This window comes from Drosophila arizonae, chromosome X (genome assembly GCF_054131065.1).
Source record: "Drosophila arizonae isolate 15081-1271.41 chromosome X, UAZ_ARI_1.0, whole genome shotgun sequence".
NCBI lineage: Eukaryota > Metazoa > Arthropoda > Insecta > Diptera > Drosophilidae > Drosophila > Drosophila arizonae.
The window spans coordinates 22,066,414-22,084,989 of NC_142927.1; the positions used below are offsets into that span (position 1 = coordinate 22,066,414).

The 18,576-nt window shown below is 37.7% G+C and overlaps 1 protein-coding gene across 13 annotated transcripts in view; it reads left to right on the forward strand.

Annotated features, from left to right (window-relative positions):
* Positions 1–18,576, forward strand: part of alpha-Man-Ia (alpha-Mannosidase class I a) — an 83,961-nt gene that overhangs the window by 56,323 nt on the left and 9,062 nt on the right. Inside the window, exons 1-2 of one of the 13 annotated variants that reach the window (XM_089474277.1) lie at positions 7,546–8,555; positions 12,349–12,942. The exons of 8 other annotated variants lie outside the window; for them this stretch is intronic. In XM_089474277.1, coding sequence (XP_089330403.1) covers positions 12,448–12,942 — 495 coding nt within the window. In that variant the 5' untranslated portion in view covers positions 7,546–8,555; positions 12,349–12,447. Of the gene's footprint in view, positions 1–7,545; positions 8,556–12,348; positions 12,943–18,576 lie in introns of those variants that run through there. 4 more of the 13 variants (XM_089474276.1, XM_089474279.1, XM_089474278.1 and 1 more) reach the window with 4 other exon arrangements.

Here is an 18,576-nt window from a genome sequence, read left to right on the forward strand (position 1 = left end):
TTACAATTGCTTTGCTTTGCTTTGCTGCCTTTTAAATGAGTTTATTGCATACTAACTGATTTACATGGCCGCCTGACTTACTCAATGGACCCTAAACCCAATGTCCAATACTACCCATACTCTGACACATAAAATGATCATTAAACGATTCACTTTCGCTCTGTGCGCTTGGCATTTCGCTTGATTTTTATGAAATATTTGTGGACTAAGCACTTGCCTCAATGTTCGCTTAGCCAAAGCACTGAATAGCCAGCAGACTGCATTCGCTATATATCTCATACCAAACACACACACACAGCCGCATGGTGGGCGATGGGCGTGGCATTGGAGCATACACCAACTGGCACCATGGAGTGGGCATAATGTTTAGTGCTTTTTGTTGTAAAGAGTTTTTCGCCCAAGCCATAAATTTAATGTGTGTGTAATGCGATGCAGAAGACATACACAAACACACACACACACACACAGGCTAACACACACACACTTGGAAAACCTTGCATGCTGCTGGTAGAAAAGTTGACAGCGTCGAGTGAAGCTTTTTGGCTTTTACAGTGGTCCGCAGGGATTTTAATTGTACATTTTCAAAATTAACTTGCTTTCAAAACTAATTTGAAACAATTAATTAATACAAAACTAAAATAAGTTTCATAAAAAATAGCTTAACTTTTGTCACACCCTTGGAAAGGGAGCCTGGGGCCAAAAAGGACTGTAAATTATTTCTTTGCTAGTCAGAGTGGTATTAAATTTTAATAATATATATTATATTTTTACTCATTTTTTTTTCGTTAATATTTTTTTATTATTACAAACTATTAATATTATTTTAATTATTATTATATTAATTTTATTAATTTTTCTTTTAATTTTAAATATGGTTTTTAATTAATATTAGAACTTAATTTTACTAATATTGTATTTATTAATATATAATTTAATTTATTCATTAGAAAATTCATACAAAACTCAATTCAAATAGAAAGTTTCTCCATCTCTGTTTCAGTTTGTCTTTTCAATTGAATAAATAATTTATATAATACATATGTATATGAATAAAATAGAAAATCGTTTGATATATTACTATAAAAAATTTATATATTTATATTCTTATATTTATTATAAGTAAATTTTTTAGTCTTGTGATGTATATTATATTTATATTTATTTTTTTTTATATTCTCGTAATATATTTCATTAATAAATATATATTTATTTAATTATTTATTGGACGATAAAATTAATAAAATAAAAATATAAAATTAAATAACGTATAAAACAAAATATTTATAAATATTTAAGCAGCAGCCTCCGATACTTCCGTTTGAATATTTATATACATATATATTGTTTTTATATGATTATATGTATATATTTTATTTAAATATTGTTCCCTTTTATATATAAATTATGTGCATATATAATTTTAATTAATTTTTTTTCTTTTTATATTTTTTTACGTTTTTTCTATTGGTATATACTTACGTATTCATTTTCTATTATTATATTAAATTATATTACATTAGCTTTACAGCTCTTTGTTGCATGCACACAGCAGGAGAAAAAAAAGGAATGTAAAATGCATTATAATTGTCAACTGATGTGCCTGATAAATGGCGTTCAGATGCTGCCTATGGTTGGCCGCAGCTTACAGCGAGATGCTGCAGGCAGCCACTGTGCTGCTGTGCTGCACGATATCAATGAGGAGCATAATGTAGAAAATTTAAATATTCATAAATACTTTCAACACATGCGTGGCAAGGCAGTTGTTGCTGCCATTGTTGCTGCCATTGCTGCTGCTGTTGCTGGCGTTGTTCTTTCAGTCAAGTGGGGTGACTACATAAAATGTAGAAATTTATTCGCGGGCCAAAGAAATCACTTAAAGATGCCGCCACGTGCCGTTTCTCTTTTCATTTTTTTTTTCTTTCTTAATATGCTGGCTGCGTTGCCCTTGGCAATATTGCGTATACGCCATGTTAAGCTTAGAGGCGCAAAGCACAAGTTTATTATTTCATTTGCTTATTGGCGAACTTTGGCATTGATGGGCGTGGCCAGTGGCAGTAGAACGTGTCACAGCATTTCCCCAGTGCCAGTGGCACAGTTAATTGAACTGCAGTCGAGCAGTGGAGCAGTGGAACAGTGGAGCAGCGGAGCATTGGAGCCGTCGAATGCCATTCAAACACCACACGCGATACGGCCACGCCCTGTTTCACAGTATTTAATTGCAATTCACTTTTATCGCTTCAGGGCTCTAAACTATGTCTTATCTCGCTCGAGCTTATCTTATTGATATTCATGGGCATTGTGGCACGTTAACCATATTGAATTAGCGCCACGTCTATGAAGCGCCTAACTGAAAGGCTCTATATAAATACATATTCATGCATGGCCAAGCATTTAATTTAATAGCTTTTCAATTTCACTTGTGATGTGAAATTCATATTACACTTGAGCAATTGTCTATTTATATCTGATGTCCGATCAATAAGAGCCTTTTCCTTGTAGGAGAAAATGCATTTCACAAAGTTTTCACTTGAAAAGTTTTGTTTGTGGTTTCGTTCCATTGACACTTGAAGTCCTGTCAAGTTAGTTCAGCTATAATAATTGATGTTGTTTCCTATTATTTCCTTCAGTCCAACAGTTCAATACGCATTCCTAATTCAGGACTAAGCTTACTTATTAAATTACCAGTCACAATGGCTTTATATAGCTGCCAGTAGCAAACCGCAATGATTTGGTCTAAACGCTTCAAATATTATTTATGTATGTAGAGTATTTCAATGTGCATGAATTGATTAGTAAATATATTAACGAATAGTAGTACACTTTTAAGAGATTGTCGTGCGATATATGTTTATATCTATTATCTTCCAGTCATATTAGGATGATTCTGATATGCATATAATTTACCCTCAATATCTTAATTACTCCTTCCTCCTCTATACTAAGCCACTTCTGCCGTCCTCCTTATCGGATTGCTCATTCCTCATCCCTTCGTCCATCATCCTTTCTCCTCCTCCTCCAGAAGTGAAGAAGGAAGAGAAGAAGGATAACTTTTCTTCTTTCTTCTCCTACTCTTCTTTCTCCTCCTCCTCCTCTTTCTTCTTCACTTCTGTGTTCCCTTACTTCTTCATCCCTCATTTTTCATCCGTCCTCTTCGTCTTCTTCGTCTTAATTCCTCACTACCCGTTTCTTCTCTCTTCCCTATTGCCGCCTCTCTTCCTTTTTTTTTTCTTCACCCTCGTTCGATCTGCCCCCTCCGCACTTTCTCCGCCCCCCATTTTTTGCTCCTTACAATCTCTTTCTTCGCTTCTTCTCTCCCCTTGCTCATTCCTGCTCTTCAATTCTTCTCCCTCTCCCTCTCCCTCTCCCTCTCTCTCCTGCCTCTTCACTGCTCTCTCCTCCCTCTGCACTCCTACCTTTTCCATCACTCCAAGCTCTAGCCTTCTCTCCCCTCTGCCTTACATCAAAATGCGTCCCGCAATGCGTCAGAAGCAACAAATTGCCATTTCCCTTTCATAATCGCTGACGTCGTCAGCTAATTAACTGTTTTTATTTCTTTGCGCCTTTGTTTGCGGCTGCGTCGCACAAAGGCAAAGAGATGCGAAAAGGCTTTACCATAGTTACAGCAACTGGTTCACTATAGCAGCCGCTCCCTCTCCCCTCCCTCCAGCCAGTCAGTCCCGCCGGCCTGTTTTCTTCTCATTTTTTGATTTTTTTACGCATTTTTTGTTATCGTTAGTCGCGTTACGCCCTTAAATATCTAACGCTGCCTTCAGCCTTCGTTCAGTCCAGTGTTTTGTTCTGTTCTTCTCCCTCTCTCTCTCTCTCTCTGTGTGTGTGTGTGTGTGAAAGAAACACTTGTTGTTGTCAGGGTTGTCGTTGTCGTGTTGCTTTTGTCATCGTTACCTTTTTTATTAAAAAGCTGAGACAACAGCTCTAGAGCGAGAGCGAAAAAAAGAAAACATCAGTAGCACAACAGCAGCAACAAATTTAGAAATTCTGCAGGCTGCGCCCATACCCTGTAGCACAGTGTAGAGCATGCCTCGAAGATGACATGTTTTTAGCGGACTTGATAACTTTGCTGTCAACCCGATTAGTGTATTTAAAACTTGATGCTTTTGACGACCCGTCAGTCAACTGATGAAAAGTTTTGCTCAAGTCCTCAGAGGGGGTAAAGAGAGAGAGAGAGAGAGAGAGAGAGATAGAGAGAGAGTAGGGACATGTCTTTATCTTTATCTATTCCTTTTCTATTTATGACAAGCTAGATTGCTCAAAATACTTTCAACGGCCAACAGAATTGGATGAGATATAGTTGATGAGCAATCAGGTATCAGATAATACCGTTCTATAGGCAAGCTTAGATTATTTTTAATTTATTTAACTCTGCTTCAGAGTTATGTTTACGAAATCATAAAAATAAATTCACAAACTTTTCCCATTCAAATTGAACCTTAATTTACAACAGCTTATCGATCAGAGAACTCGTTCAGGTGCTTATCAAGGTGATAATTGGCATATAGGCATGTGCATGTGTGTGCAAGTCTGTGTGTGGCATGATTATACCCGACTTTTTAGCCATTTAAGGGGCACAAAAAACAAAAAAAAACTAAAGTAAAATGTATTTATATATATATGTGTGTGTGTGTGTGTGTGTGTGTGCGCGCATACAAATAACAGTGTTTCGTGTTGGGTTAGACTGCTCACCGCACACCCCACAGCAACGCAATATGTTAGGCTATATAGCAACAACAACAATAACAGCAACAACAACGATTCACATATTATCTGGGGAAGCGGCCTACAGTTCTTGTCGATGTTGTTGTTGTCGTTGTTGTTGTTGCTGCCATTGCTGTTACCATTGTTATGGTTGTTTATTGTCTTACTTTGTGCCGTGTTTGCCTTTGTCATGTCTTCTTCGCATGCTGTCAGCTGAAAGGCAACGAAGCGCAAAGCAAGTGACAAGTGCAAGAATCTTTCGTACTTACTTACTTACTTACTTAACGGGCCGAGGCTTATTTTTGGCAGCGAAACGCCCGCAATAACAACTGTTGGCATCCTTTATGCCAGCGTCTACAATGACAAAAAGAAAACAAAAATAAAAATCCTAAAAATGAGAATAAATATGAATATGAAAATGAAAATGAAAATGATGCCAGTAAGCTTATTTTCTTTTCTTTTCTCTACTCTACTCCCTTTTTTTTTTTGGGCGGAACGAAAGGGCTTTAGCTCTAGGAGTCAGCTCCTGACGGCTTGTAAATGTTATGATTTTCCTGTCAACACGAGTGGAAACACTAAGAAACAAAAGCTGAAACTTTTTTATTATTACTTAATTTATTTAAATGTTTTTTTTTTTTATGAGCTCTGCAAGCTTATTTTGGTTTAACTTGTAACACATTCAAAAATGGGTAAAAGAATATTATTTTCTAGTTGAATTGTTGTATGCAATATTTAATAGCCAAAATATTGCAGAGAAATTAATATTCTTATAAAATGTCTGTGTATTATTTCTCAACATACGACAAAATTGATAAGCTTAGCTCTAAAATTCTCAATCATATTTTCACTATCATCATCTCATATACAAGCATAGCAAAGAAGATTAGAATTCTTACAATTTAAGCTGAGTAATAAAGACTTTAAATTTATATATATATACGTCTCATATATGTATGTATATTAAAAGCCTCACAGGCAGAGACAGACATCTGTATGATGAACAAATCTCCCTCTCTCACTCTAAATATATATGCATATATATGGACTCGACCATCCACCTGCCTGCCTGCTGCAGTTAAATACAGCCGAAATACCCAGAGCTCAGCTCTTTCACTGAGTATAAAATAAAGCAACAATATTTTATGTTAACATTCCGGCAACACGTTTCTTAATTGGTCGCTGTTAAGGTGCATGCATGTCGTGCTCTTATGTCGTGCAAAAACAAAAATACGACTATTTATTTTATTTGATTTATATTGCAAAGATATATAAAAATATATGACCTTTTAAAAAATACTTCAATTAAATAAGTTTTATTGAAAAACTCTGCTATGATTTTATACAATTGCTGCTTACGAGCTATAAAATTAATAAGATTTTCATTTATACTTTTATATATTTTTAATTGAAACTCAACTTATTTTTCTGTATGCTACATTATTACATATTAAAGGTGTTTCTAATTCAGCCTAATATGTCAAAGATTTTTAATTGCTTTATTTTTTATTCGCTCACACATTTTCATTATCTAAAAATATTAAAATAATCATCTACCATATAGTTTTAATTCTCTTAGGATATTCAAATTATTTAATTTTTTTTTTTTTTTCATACTTCAATTGCCTAAAAAGATTCAAATATTTTCAATCAACTGATTTCAATTTAGATAATTTGGAAATTTCGTTTGTTACGCAAAAATTTAATTAAAAACTGAGCATACATATGTTTCACATACATTCTGCTTTATGTTTTAATCTCAGCAATTACTCAAGTCCTTTAATTGGCTGTAATATGAAGTATTTAGCAACAGGATATGTTGGGCCCGGCTAAGGGTTTACTTTGAGCTTGAGGTAGTTGCGAAAATTGCAGGGCATAACCCTTAAACACTTCTCGGGCTCACTTCATTTGATGAACGTGGCCACATGGCGTTTCGCAGGCACACACACGCTGCGTATACTTGACGGCACATTTGCCGTTGCCTTTTAAGTCGCCCTCTGCCGGTCGCCATAAATTAGACATAATTAAAATGTAAATGGAGCAACAAAAACAAAAACAACAAGTAAGAAAGCTCCAGTCGAGACTGCTCGACTACGAGATACCCTGAACCCTCCAAGCTGATATTCTAATCATTCTGCACTTCTTTTATGCACACATACATACACATGCATCCACACGCACGCATAAGCCTGCGCTCTGCTAACTGCGCAGTAAGCAGCGACTGCGCTTGGGCTGCGCTGCAGTGTGGGCAATATTATGAGAATTTATTTGTTAAATAATTTCTTTTGTAGACATACGATCTTAATGAAACTTTTAGAGCGTAATCATATGGTGAATATGTGTGTATATTCTAAAGCCCAAGTCTCTAGTATTTGAAATACGCTTTTTACAAAAGTGAGGGTGAGGGGGTGAATTTAAGGGTGGGGGGTAAATTTTAACAAAAACCGAAATTGTATAAATTGCATATAAGCATACATTAAAAATTTGGAGACTCTAGCAATAAGGGTGTAGAAGATATAATTTTATAACTGGTTTTCGATAAGGTTTTTTATCGATAAAAAAAGATCGGGATGAGTTAGCGGTTTTTAATGATAAACTTGATATGCGCGCTGTAATTACGGACATTTAAAAAAAAAATTTGAAGTCTCTAGCTCTTATATCTTCTGAAATCGACGCGTTCATACATACGGACGGACGGACGGACGGACGGACGGACGGACGGACGGACGGACGGACGGACGGACGGACAGACAGACGGACAGGGCCAAATCGACTCAGCTCGTCGCCCTGATCAAGAATATATATACTTTGTGGGGTCTGCCACGCCTCCTTCTGCCTGTTACATACTTTTAACAAAACCATTATACCCTGATTTCCCATTTTCAATGGGTTCAGGGTATAAAAAGCCAAAAAAAAAAAAAAAAAAAAAAAAACACGCACAGTGCAAGTTGCTCCTTGAGTTGCGCTCACTGTGGTCGTTGTTATTGTGTTTCACTTATTAATATACACACACATACATACATACACACATACATATAGAAATGCGGCTTATTCGCTACGTATCTGATTTGTCACCGCTCTCTGCACTAAACTCTCTCTCTCTCTCTCTCTTTCTCTCTCTCTTTCTGGCTGGCTGCCTCTCAAATCGGATCAGTTTGTTGATCCTTTTGTGCTCGCCGTTCGCCGTTTGCCGCACACCCCTTGCCACTCGTTTCAATATTCTCAAGGCCAACGCAGCTTTTACTCATTTCGTATACGCATCGTAAGCGCGGCCCGACCGCATTCTACGTTATACGCCATACGCCATGCGATGGCGTTGCGACACAAGGGCTAACGTTTCGCTTTCCCGTTTGTTGCTGCTGCTGCTGTGTATTTTGGGCGTTTCGTCTATTGCCAAAACGTTCCGCGCTCACGCTTTTCTGTGCTTTCTATGATGCGCTCAATTCGCTTTGCTTCACTCTCTCTCTCTCTCTCTCTCCCTCGCTCTCTCGCTCTCACTCTGTGCTGTTTCGTTCTATGCTATTTCGCTGCCCTCTCATTCGCAAATTCCATTGCCAGCGTCCTCACTCAGTTGGGCAGTTGGCTCCACTTACCGCACTCGCCTGTTGTCCGCTCAGCTAGGGCCACGCGTTGCTCGCAACAACAACACAAAACACCAACACGAACCACTCGAAATGTGAAACAATAATAAGAAATTCGCTATATAAAATAAATGTAAACACGCGCATCTCGTGGTAGATTGTTTAATAATTGATAATTGTCTTGAACAGAAAGAAAATAAAAGAAAACAGCTGTACAACACAGTGAAACAAACAAAAGCAACACAATATTGTATTAACACCAAAGTATATACATATATATATATATGTATATATATACTTGCGTGTGCGTGTGTGTGCATGTGTGTGTGTGTGCGTGTGTGCGCAACAGTTCAACAAGGTGGCATAAAATTTCATACACAACCATTTTTTACTATGCACAACACAGACTAATCAGCAGCAAACTCATAACTTGCAGGAGCCCCCAAGGTGCTTGCCTCCATGCTAGGAGGGGGGGGTGGGTGAAAGGAGGCCGTACCGTGCCGAGCCGAGCCGTACCGTGTCAGGCCGGGCCGGGCCGGGTCGGGCATCCTTAGGTAGTTTGGGTCGCTTAAAGTACATGGGCCCGCTTGACACGTTTCTTGTGCATTCCCACAGCACTTGCCGTTGACGCACAGCAGCCTCCTGGGCAACTTGCACGTGATGTGTGTGTGTGCGGGTGTGCGGGTGTGTGTGAGTTTGTTTATATTTTATTTGCGTTTCGTTATTTTGTCATTTTGTATACCCAGCGCAGAGCACCTGCTGCAGCGCAGGGCGTCATCATTTTATGCTAACGAGCCTGCCTAGAGTTGATAGAGGGCATCTATTAGTCGGTCACTCGATGCGTACATGGCCTAGTCTTGCTTGTTTTCTTTTAATTGCCGCATAGTCATGTCCTTGAGCATTTAGCCAACAACTCGGCCAGTGTTTATATTTAAACGCATCTCTCGAGAGTTGAGTCAAAAAAAAAAAAAAAAAAAAAAAAAAAAAAAAGTAATGCGAAGACATAAAAATACTCATGAAGAGAGAGCAGAGCATACATAGCTGATATACATACAGACACATTCACTTTGAAATTCAGCTGCTTGCGCAAACAGCAACTGACAATATCTCAAGCAGACTGCCTCCATGGCACCCCGCCTCCCCCTGCTGCACTCTGGCCACGAATTGCGTGCCACTTTTTATTTATGTTCGTTTTCTATATGAATTGATGCGAATTGAATTAAGGCAAAACGATTGGCGGCGATTGCCGATTGTCGATTGCCGATTGCCGATTGCCGATTCACATTTGCCGGCATCCGAGTTCACTGCGGCTCTGTCGCCTGCTCAGCTTAGGCTGTGTCTTATTTATGTTTAAGTAATCATATAATACATATATATGCATATGATCATGGATGATCATGAATCACGCTGTCTAAAGTCTATAAATTCGAATGGTTCAGCCCATCGTCAATTGATGGCAAAATGTAGTTCGCTATTAAAGCGTTGCGTATACGCAAGGTCGGCCATCATTTTTATTTTGCCATTGCAAATTGCCAATTGGCAACTGCAGCGCATGATGAAGTGGCATCAAATACTATATAGATATATATATTATATATTATATGCATATAGATAGATATTTATGATGCACACAGGCGCATAGTCAATCGAAGTCTTCTAAGCTATTGATTATTTGAATGAAATTGCAGCGATGCGAGCGAATGCATTTATAGAAATATACTTGTATATAGATACGTATATGTATTTGTATGCATGTACTCCATTATATAGCATTGCATTTGTGTGCTCACACAAAGCCGGAAGCAGTCGCAAAATGTCATCATCATTGTAAGCGGCAAAATAAATGTAGAGCAATAATTAAAAAATAGGAAAATAGAAAATACCATCAATTGTAATAGAATTGTCGTGCACTCTCCCTCCCCATCACCCTCTCTCGCTCCCGCTCTCTGCCCCTCCATTTATTATTCCATCTGTTATATACAAATGATATTAGTCCTTAGTTGTCCGCTGTATGCTGAGTGCCGGTGAGGCGGTAGGCGGGAGGCGTGTCGGCCAGCCCCCTGGCAACCTGCTGTCCGTTACATGACCATTAGACAGTCACGGCGCGTCGCTGTCCTTCACCGTTAATGGCCAGACACTGTTGGCCAGCTGTCACGTGGCAACGATTAACGATTAATAAATTATTCATACACTAATTAAGTGGTATATGCAGTTCAATTTTAAATACAATATTCCACCTTTTTTGCAGCACTTCAAATTCAACAAGAGCTTTCATCCTTAGCTAAGTCGTTGCTAATGCCAATGGGCGATAATATTTATTTTATTGTGAGTTTGATTAGGCTGAACTCGATAATATTGGGGCATGGCATAGCTGACAAGTCAGCTTTTGCTTATGTGTCATGCTTATGTACATATGTACATGTATAGTATATACATAGGTATCTTCTGATACGACGAAATTCTGTTTAATTTTGATAAGCGGCAAACAGAGCGGAAACTTCATATTTGTAAATGCAGCCATCTCATTAATTTACAAATTGTGTTTCCTTGTCGCGGAAACTTTATTGAAGTTACGGTTTTTTTTTTTTTCAAATTTTCATATTAATATTTATAGACATAAAAGCAAACATGAAAAATTCTACTAGATATGAAAATATAACAATAACGTACTCATTGAAAGATAAAAAACAGTTGAATCTTGTTGGTAGTTGAACAGTTGAATATATTGATTAATTTTACATTAAGTCTAACTCGTTATTAAATAAATAAATATTTATTTCAAAATTGCCTTAAATGTAATTATACTTAACTGTGCCATGTTTTGGCCCCAGCTCCAAAAATATAAATGATATATATTTTTATACATATGTATTTAGCTAATTGTTGGCAAAATAATCAAAAATCTCAAAGGCAATTAATTCATTACATTAAAAGTTGAATACAGCTTATCTCCTTTTGTCACGCCTCACAATAAGCGTAGATCAAAACATTGGCTATTCTTTACAAAATAGTCGAATGTAATGTAGCAGTAAATTTTATGGCTTGCGCTGCAAAGCAGGGGGAATTCAAGGGTATTTTTCGATATACTAAGATCGGAACTTAATAGAAAAGCCTTAAAGTAATACCATAAACTAATTTTAAATTTTTTTCATTGAGGTCATTTTTATATAAAAAAAAAAAAAAAAAAAATTAATATATATATATAAAAAAAATAGTATATATTAAAAAAAACTAATATGACATACAAATATATTTAAATTAAAAAAGTTAACATATTTACATATGTATATGAATAAAAAAATATATTTTTAAAATCATATTTATAAAAAAAAAATTGTTTAAATATATTTATACAAAAAAATTGTTTTAAATATATATTTGTATATATATATGAATTTTTTTTATTTTATTTTTTTATTTTTTTTTTATATTATTTATTTATTTTTATTTTATTATTATTTTATTTTTATTTTTTTTTTTTTTTTTTTTTTTTGTATATACTTTTTTCAAATATATTAAAACAACAAAATTTCTAAATATATACTTTTTAAATAATAATAGTTATTAACTTTATAAAAATTCATATAATAATTAAGTAAATTTCCTTGTCCAAACCTTGTGTAATGCAGCTAACGCTTGTTGGCCTGTGTAATTGACCTTGCAACCTGTAAGGTTATAAAATGTGAAATTTTAGCTGAGACATTATTGTTTTTCACAAATTGTAAAAAGTGCTGGTGGAAATAGTTCGAATTTCAGCGGAGCTTAGATTGCGCACGCCGTATATACTCGTAGCCTTGACCTGGCCAAATCTTTGCTGCAGCCGTCAAAAGTTTTAATTAATTTGGCTTTCATTTATAAAATTTGGTTGCTTTCACCGCATAACTATGAGAGTTTGAAATGAATTTGTCAACCGAATTGAACTGTTGCTGAGGCGAGGTGTGCGACTGTGTGTGAGAGAGAGAGAGAGAGAGTGAGTGACTAAGAGAGAGAGAGCGAGACAGAATGAGAACAAACGCGAGCTCTCTGCTTGTGACTTACTATTAAACTTTATCAATAGAATGTGAAGAGAAATCGCTAAAACCAAAGGAAAAGCTGTGAAAATTAGCAAAAATAAAAGAAATAATAAAATTAATAATAATAGTGCAATCGATAAGCGATGTGCCCGAAGACATCGAAGACGACGCCGCTGCTGCTGATCGGCGGCATTGTGTTTGTCATCATCCTGGTGGCCATCACGGGCGTCACGCTGATCAACAACATCAATCTGTCGAATATCATACGGCTCAATGAGCAGGTGGCCAGCGACAGCGTCAGCGCCAATGACAATCACATCAAGGAGCTGAACTACGTCAACAATCATCCGCGGAACGTGTATGCCAAGCAGCTGAATGAGACGCCCAGCGCCAGCAGCGAGCCGATCGAGTCGGGCGATGGCCGCAGCATGGAGCAAATCCGCAACGAGATGTCCTCCGCTGTGGCGGAGCCCAAGCTGTTGGCGGTCATCGGGCGAGATGGCCCACGGCGGACGCAAACTCTTGACGAGCTTATCGAGACGCCGCCGCTGGCAGCGCTGCCCTTCGGGGGGGCGCGGGTCACGCCCAGCGCGGCGAACAGCTTGATTGATGACGAGAAACGCGCCCAAATCGTCAAGGTGAGTGGCGCGTGGGGCGTCCGCAGCAGTTCGGACTGCGGACTGCGGACTGCCGACTACGCTCCAATTGCGTATCAATTTCAAATGTCTGACCTTTGGGGGCCTGACACGACCCCAAGGCAATGCGCCAGCTGTTGATGCGACGGACGGACAGACGGCCGCACGCGCATGCCATTCCAGGTGGGCCGGGTGGCTGTCCGGGTGGTCCGGGTGATCCGGGTGGGTCATGGTGATTTATTTACCATTACCCACAACAGTTGGCTTTCGCTGGCTATCATCAAATAATAATAACAATTAAAGCAGGCCAAATTGTTGGAAATCGCAAATGCAATGCCATCAATTCACAATTTACCTCCATAAATATTACAATAGAAAATATTTCTAAAAGAAAACGAAGACAAAGTCTTCAAAAAGTTTATGAAAAAAGTTAGAGTACAGCTGATATTCTATTTTGCCTTGTCCGACCTCTTCTTCTATGCGCTTCTCAATATTTGTAATAAGTAAAATCCTATACATGATTTATGAATGCTGTTCATGCACATGCATGAACATAAAAATATGATAAGTAGGGGAACGTACGCGCTATTCACTCGACAACTAGCATAAAATGAACGATACATGTTTCAAGTGTGAACTGTCAAACTGGGCACAAATTATGACCCTGACCCTTAGCGATTGGAATACGTAGGAGGCGAGCGCTGAGCATTACAAACTCAGCGATAGCATAATAATAGCTAATAAACCAATGCGGAGTCTTACAAACTACGCGATAAGTTAAGAATATGTAATAGACCAATGCTGAGCCTTACACACTCAGCAATAGAAGCACTAGATTTAATGGTTAAAATTATACATGAGTCTGGGTATAAAAACCCGGGCCCAGCAGAATAAAGAATCAATACGAAACTAAACACCATCATAGTAAAGTGTATTCGTTCAAATGCAGAAACTCACTGGCAATGAAAAATGAAAAGAAAGTAGGAGGAAAATATACATATTCATAATATGTATGTATATTGTATTTAATTTTAATTTAATACAACTTTAGCCTAAGCCAAGTCACTTAGAGCGGCAAAGATGAAATTTTGTATAAGAGTCGTATGAAAACTTGTCTTCCTCTGTCTATATATCTCCACGTATATCTCTCTATCTATTTCATTCTCTAACCCTTTCACACTTACTTACTTTCATTACTTACTCTTCCGCTTTCCATCTATACATACGCATACATATCCATATATCTCTGTAGCATTATCTCTTTATCATTCGGTATTCCCCTCTCTCTCTCTCTCACTCTCTCTCTCTTTGTCTCTCTCTCTCTCTCTCTCTCTCTCTCTCTCTCTCTCGCCCTTTGTCTCTCTATATTTATTTGTCTCTTTATCTATCTATGTATATCTCTTTTCTCTCTCTCTCTATTTATATCGCTTTCTCTCTCCATTTCTCTTTCCCTCTCTCTCTCTCTCTATTTTTTTCTCCCTCTCTCTCTCTCTCTCTCTCTCTGTTCTTATATTTCTTTCTTTCTCCTTTTTGTGCTCTCTCCATTTATCTCCCTGTCTCTTTCATTCCCTCGTTATCTTTCTGTTCTTATATATCTATCTATTTCCCTGTCTCTCGCATTCTCCCTCCATCTATCGTCCTCTCACTCTTTGTTCCTTTCTCTCACTCTCTCTCTCTCTCTCTCTCTCTCTCTTTCTTTCTCTCACTTTGTCTCTGTGCGTGCCATAACAGCAGACGTGAAATATTCGCCTTGCCATAAGCGACACCTGGAAGAATACTTACTGTTAATGTCAATGTCAACGATTTGACTGGGCTAACACGCACGACGCATAACAAGACCAGCAGCTGAGTCAGTGGCAATGACAGTGGCAGTGGCAGTGGCAACGCCTCGGCTCTCAGTCCTTCTCTTTGTGGTCTAAGTCCTGGCGTTTATTACGCTCACTTGGCTAATGGGTGCTCGCAACCGGTAACCGTTAACCGTTAGCCGGCAAAGTCTGCTGCAGTCAACAGCTGGGGCACGCTTGTTGGCCTGGCTGGCCCATGGCAATTGGAATTGCGATTGCAATTGGCACACGGCGAGGTCTCTGGGATGCGGAAGGCCGTCAATTGCTTTACGCTTTCACGGCTCGAGTGCGCCGTGTTGAGACCTTGGCCAACGAGGCGCTAAAGAAAGAAATTCCAATTGCAGTCGCAGTCGCAGCCAAGCAACCTGCCTGCCCCCTGCCTCCTGCCTCTGGCAGCCAACAACTTGCAACCTGCAACAATAACAATAACAATAATGCCAGGATATACAAAGAGATTTATTTGCAGTTCTGCCTTTGGCTTTTATGAGCGCAACAAACCATTTCAAATATGTTAGCAACTCTCGTGCTCCCCCCGCTCCAATTGATTATGCCATCAAGTGTTATATAACTGAATGTCTTATTAATTATAGCATTTTATTATGTCGCAAACTGATTGGACAACCTGCCAAAGAAAAACAAATTCCGCTCTCGCTGGAGAGGCTCTGAGTCTGATTATGATCAACTATGGGATTCTGGAAATTAGCTGGACCGTTTCTATTGTTCAACATTTTCACAGCTTCAGGCTGCAAAGACTCGAGTACAAATTGAATTACTAATGTAATATATTATATATTATAATTTTTTTGAAGCGGTTGTATAGAAAGAATATGAAGAAACCCTTGACAGACCCATGCTTATATTCTATTAAAAAAAAAAAAAAAAAAAAAAAAAAAAAAAAAATTTAATTGAAGAACTGCATATTTTTTTTTTTTTTTTTTAGGGTAAAGATTTTTTAAAGAAAAATCAAAAATTCAAAGTCAGTTAAATTTATCCTAATATGAGAATCTATTTTGTATGTGGTTATAGTCCGCATTTGGCTTGCCGATACTTTTACCAACTCACGGAAAATAGCTTCCTGCTGCGGTTCGCGACTGGCCCTTACTCTCAAGAGGAGTATAACCCATTTGAATCGCATCGAACAGATTCGATATCATGTAAATATTCGATAAATATTCTTACCGCCTTCGGCTTCCTCGACATATATCCATAAATCGTATGCTTGATTCCACACTTAAGTGTAAAATAAGGGATCTATAGATCAACTTGAGCTTGTGTGCAATTATTGATAAATCTTACCTGGCAGGCAGAGCTCATCTTAAAACTGCTTGAGATCATCGATAGGTCTGCCCATACTATCATAGCAGCCATAGACCTAACTGAACCAACTCCAAATCATCAATAACTCTTACCATATAAAGAAAATCTATTGAAATCGAAAGAAAACTTGATGAGATTATTAATCTATAAACAATTCTAATTAAATATAATTAGGCCTGCTCAAATCCATAAATCTCCTATTATATATGATTATCGCACGACATTAAAGACAGCTTCCGATAATTTCAACGCAATTGCAATGGCCAAATGCAAACAAATTGGTTAACCGTTATTTGCATCGATGCCCAAAATTGCAGGTGGTTTACCATTGGCCTATATATATATATATATATATATATATATATATATATAAACTACATCTGCATATGTACATATGTATATATGTATGTATATACTATATTCATTTGTTTATTCAATACCGAATGACTGCAAGATTCATGACGGTTCATGCTCGAACATTGTGCACGCCTCACATTTCACATTCCCACACACACACACACACACACACACACACACACACGCACACACAATGGCATAGTCAGCACTCATACTGGCACATCTTTGGCACCTGCCGCCCAGCCAGGTGCGTCATTTGGTTTCGTTGTTGCCCGCACTCAAGACGTATGGACGCACATAAGTGACCCCAGTTAAAATGGCAAACAGAGCTAAGCCCAGCCAAAGTACTTGGTTAATCAGAGCTCGGAAGGGTAAGGTGTGTGTTGGGTAGGGTAGAGTAGGAGCTTAACCGTTACGCACATGCTGGCACTAATAATCGAATTTCATTCATTTAAGCTGTCAGTCGGTGAATTCTTCATTTGTATTTGCAGTTTGGGGCACAAATTGTTATCAGTTTGTTGTTTTCTTTCCCCATTTTCCCCACTTGCCCTTTTTTTCGTCAATGCTGCGCATTGTGCACTGAACCAACAAAATGAACCCAAATGCCGGACGGAGGAACCAATGTGTAGAGGCTTAGCCCGGCTCGCACGGCTGTGCAGTCAATGTCGTATTTATCAGTGCAATCCCATCCAATAGCAACAACAACAACAGCAACAACAACAACAACAAACAGCAAACAACAGACATCAACAACAACAACAACAACAACAACATTGAAACATTGACGTTAAGGCTAACGCCGCTGCTGACAATAACCCACTTTCAGTCTTTGGCTCAGTCTGACATTTTGTTGCTTGTTGTTTTGTCATTTCGCTTTAGTTGCGCTCTTGTTGTTGTTGTTGTTGTTGCTGTTGCCGTTGTTGTTGACCACTTGCCCGTTTCATTGTCAATGAAGGCGGCCCCGCTCAGGGCGCGGCTGCAACGGCCATCGATACGGCTTGGCATTGTCTCCGGATTGGGAATACGTCACTGCTAATAGAAAGCGCATTTGAGCTCATTACAAACTAACTTAACGCAATTTGAATAGATTAAGCATGGAGTAACTAGCAAGGACTTCATTCGAGGGGGTAGACGGGACATACGATATCTCGAGCTAAGACTTCATTAACAGACATGCAGACATGCATATATCGAGTTACATATTGATGTAGTAATGGAAACTAATCTTGAATTACACACACTAAATTATTCTAAATAATTAACTATTCACATCTCAGGAGCTCTTTATAGTATAGTCTCTATGAATGTGTTTTGAAGTTTATATACAGTCGAGTCTCGCTAATTCGTACCCCGCTAAATCGAAAATCGCGGTAAAATGGAAACAAAAATTCTATCCCATTGAAAGAAGTTCGTTCTCGATATTTAGTTATAATTTAAATTTCTGTATAAATCGAAAAAAAAATGATCCCCTTGCCATTTTGAATTATCAGGGTTCTACTGTATTTCAATACATATTTGGTAGACTATTTCAATTTATTACAAAAACTCAATTATTCATTATTATTTCGTTCATTTGATATACGAGAGGCGATTCATAAATTCTCTATGCAGTTAAATAGCTCAAAAAACAATATAGCTACTGAACGATTGAAAAAATATATTATATATGCTCAATTGAACTGCTCATTAGTTCCTTCCAATGAATTGAACTGTTCACTAGTTCATTTTAATTAACTTGTGCTGCGCATTAGATCATTTAATGAATTGAACTGTTCATCTGTTCATTTGAGTGAATAAACTCACGAGTTTATTTTAATGAATTACAGTTAGTTCATTAATTGATGAAATAAACATTTTTAAAAGTTACACTCTTTACTGGTTCATTTTAATAAACAGAACTGTTCATGAGTTCACTTTAATGAATGGAACTGCTCAATAGTATTTTTTTTTATTACGGTTAAGTCTCGATAAATCTAAATGGCAAGAGGATTAGTTTTTTTTTCGATTTACACTGAAATTCCAATTATCGAGAATTATCATTTCGATTTATCGCGATTTTTGATTTAACGGGGCACAAATTATCAAGATTCGACAGGTTCATTATCAGGTATCAACTGTT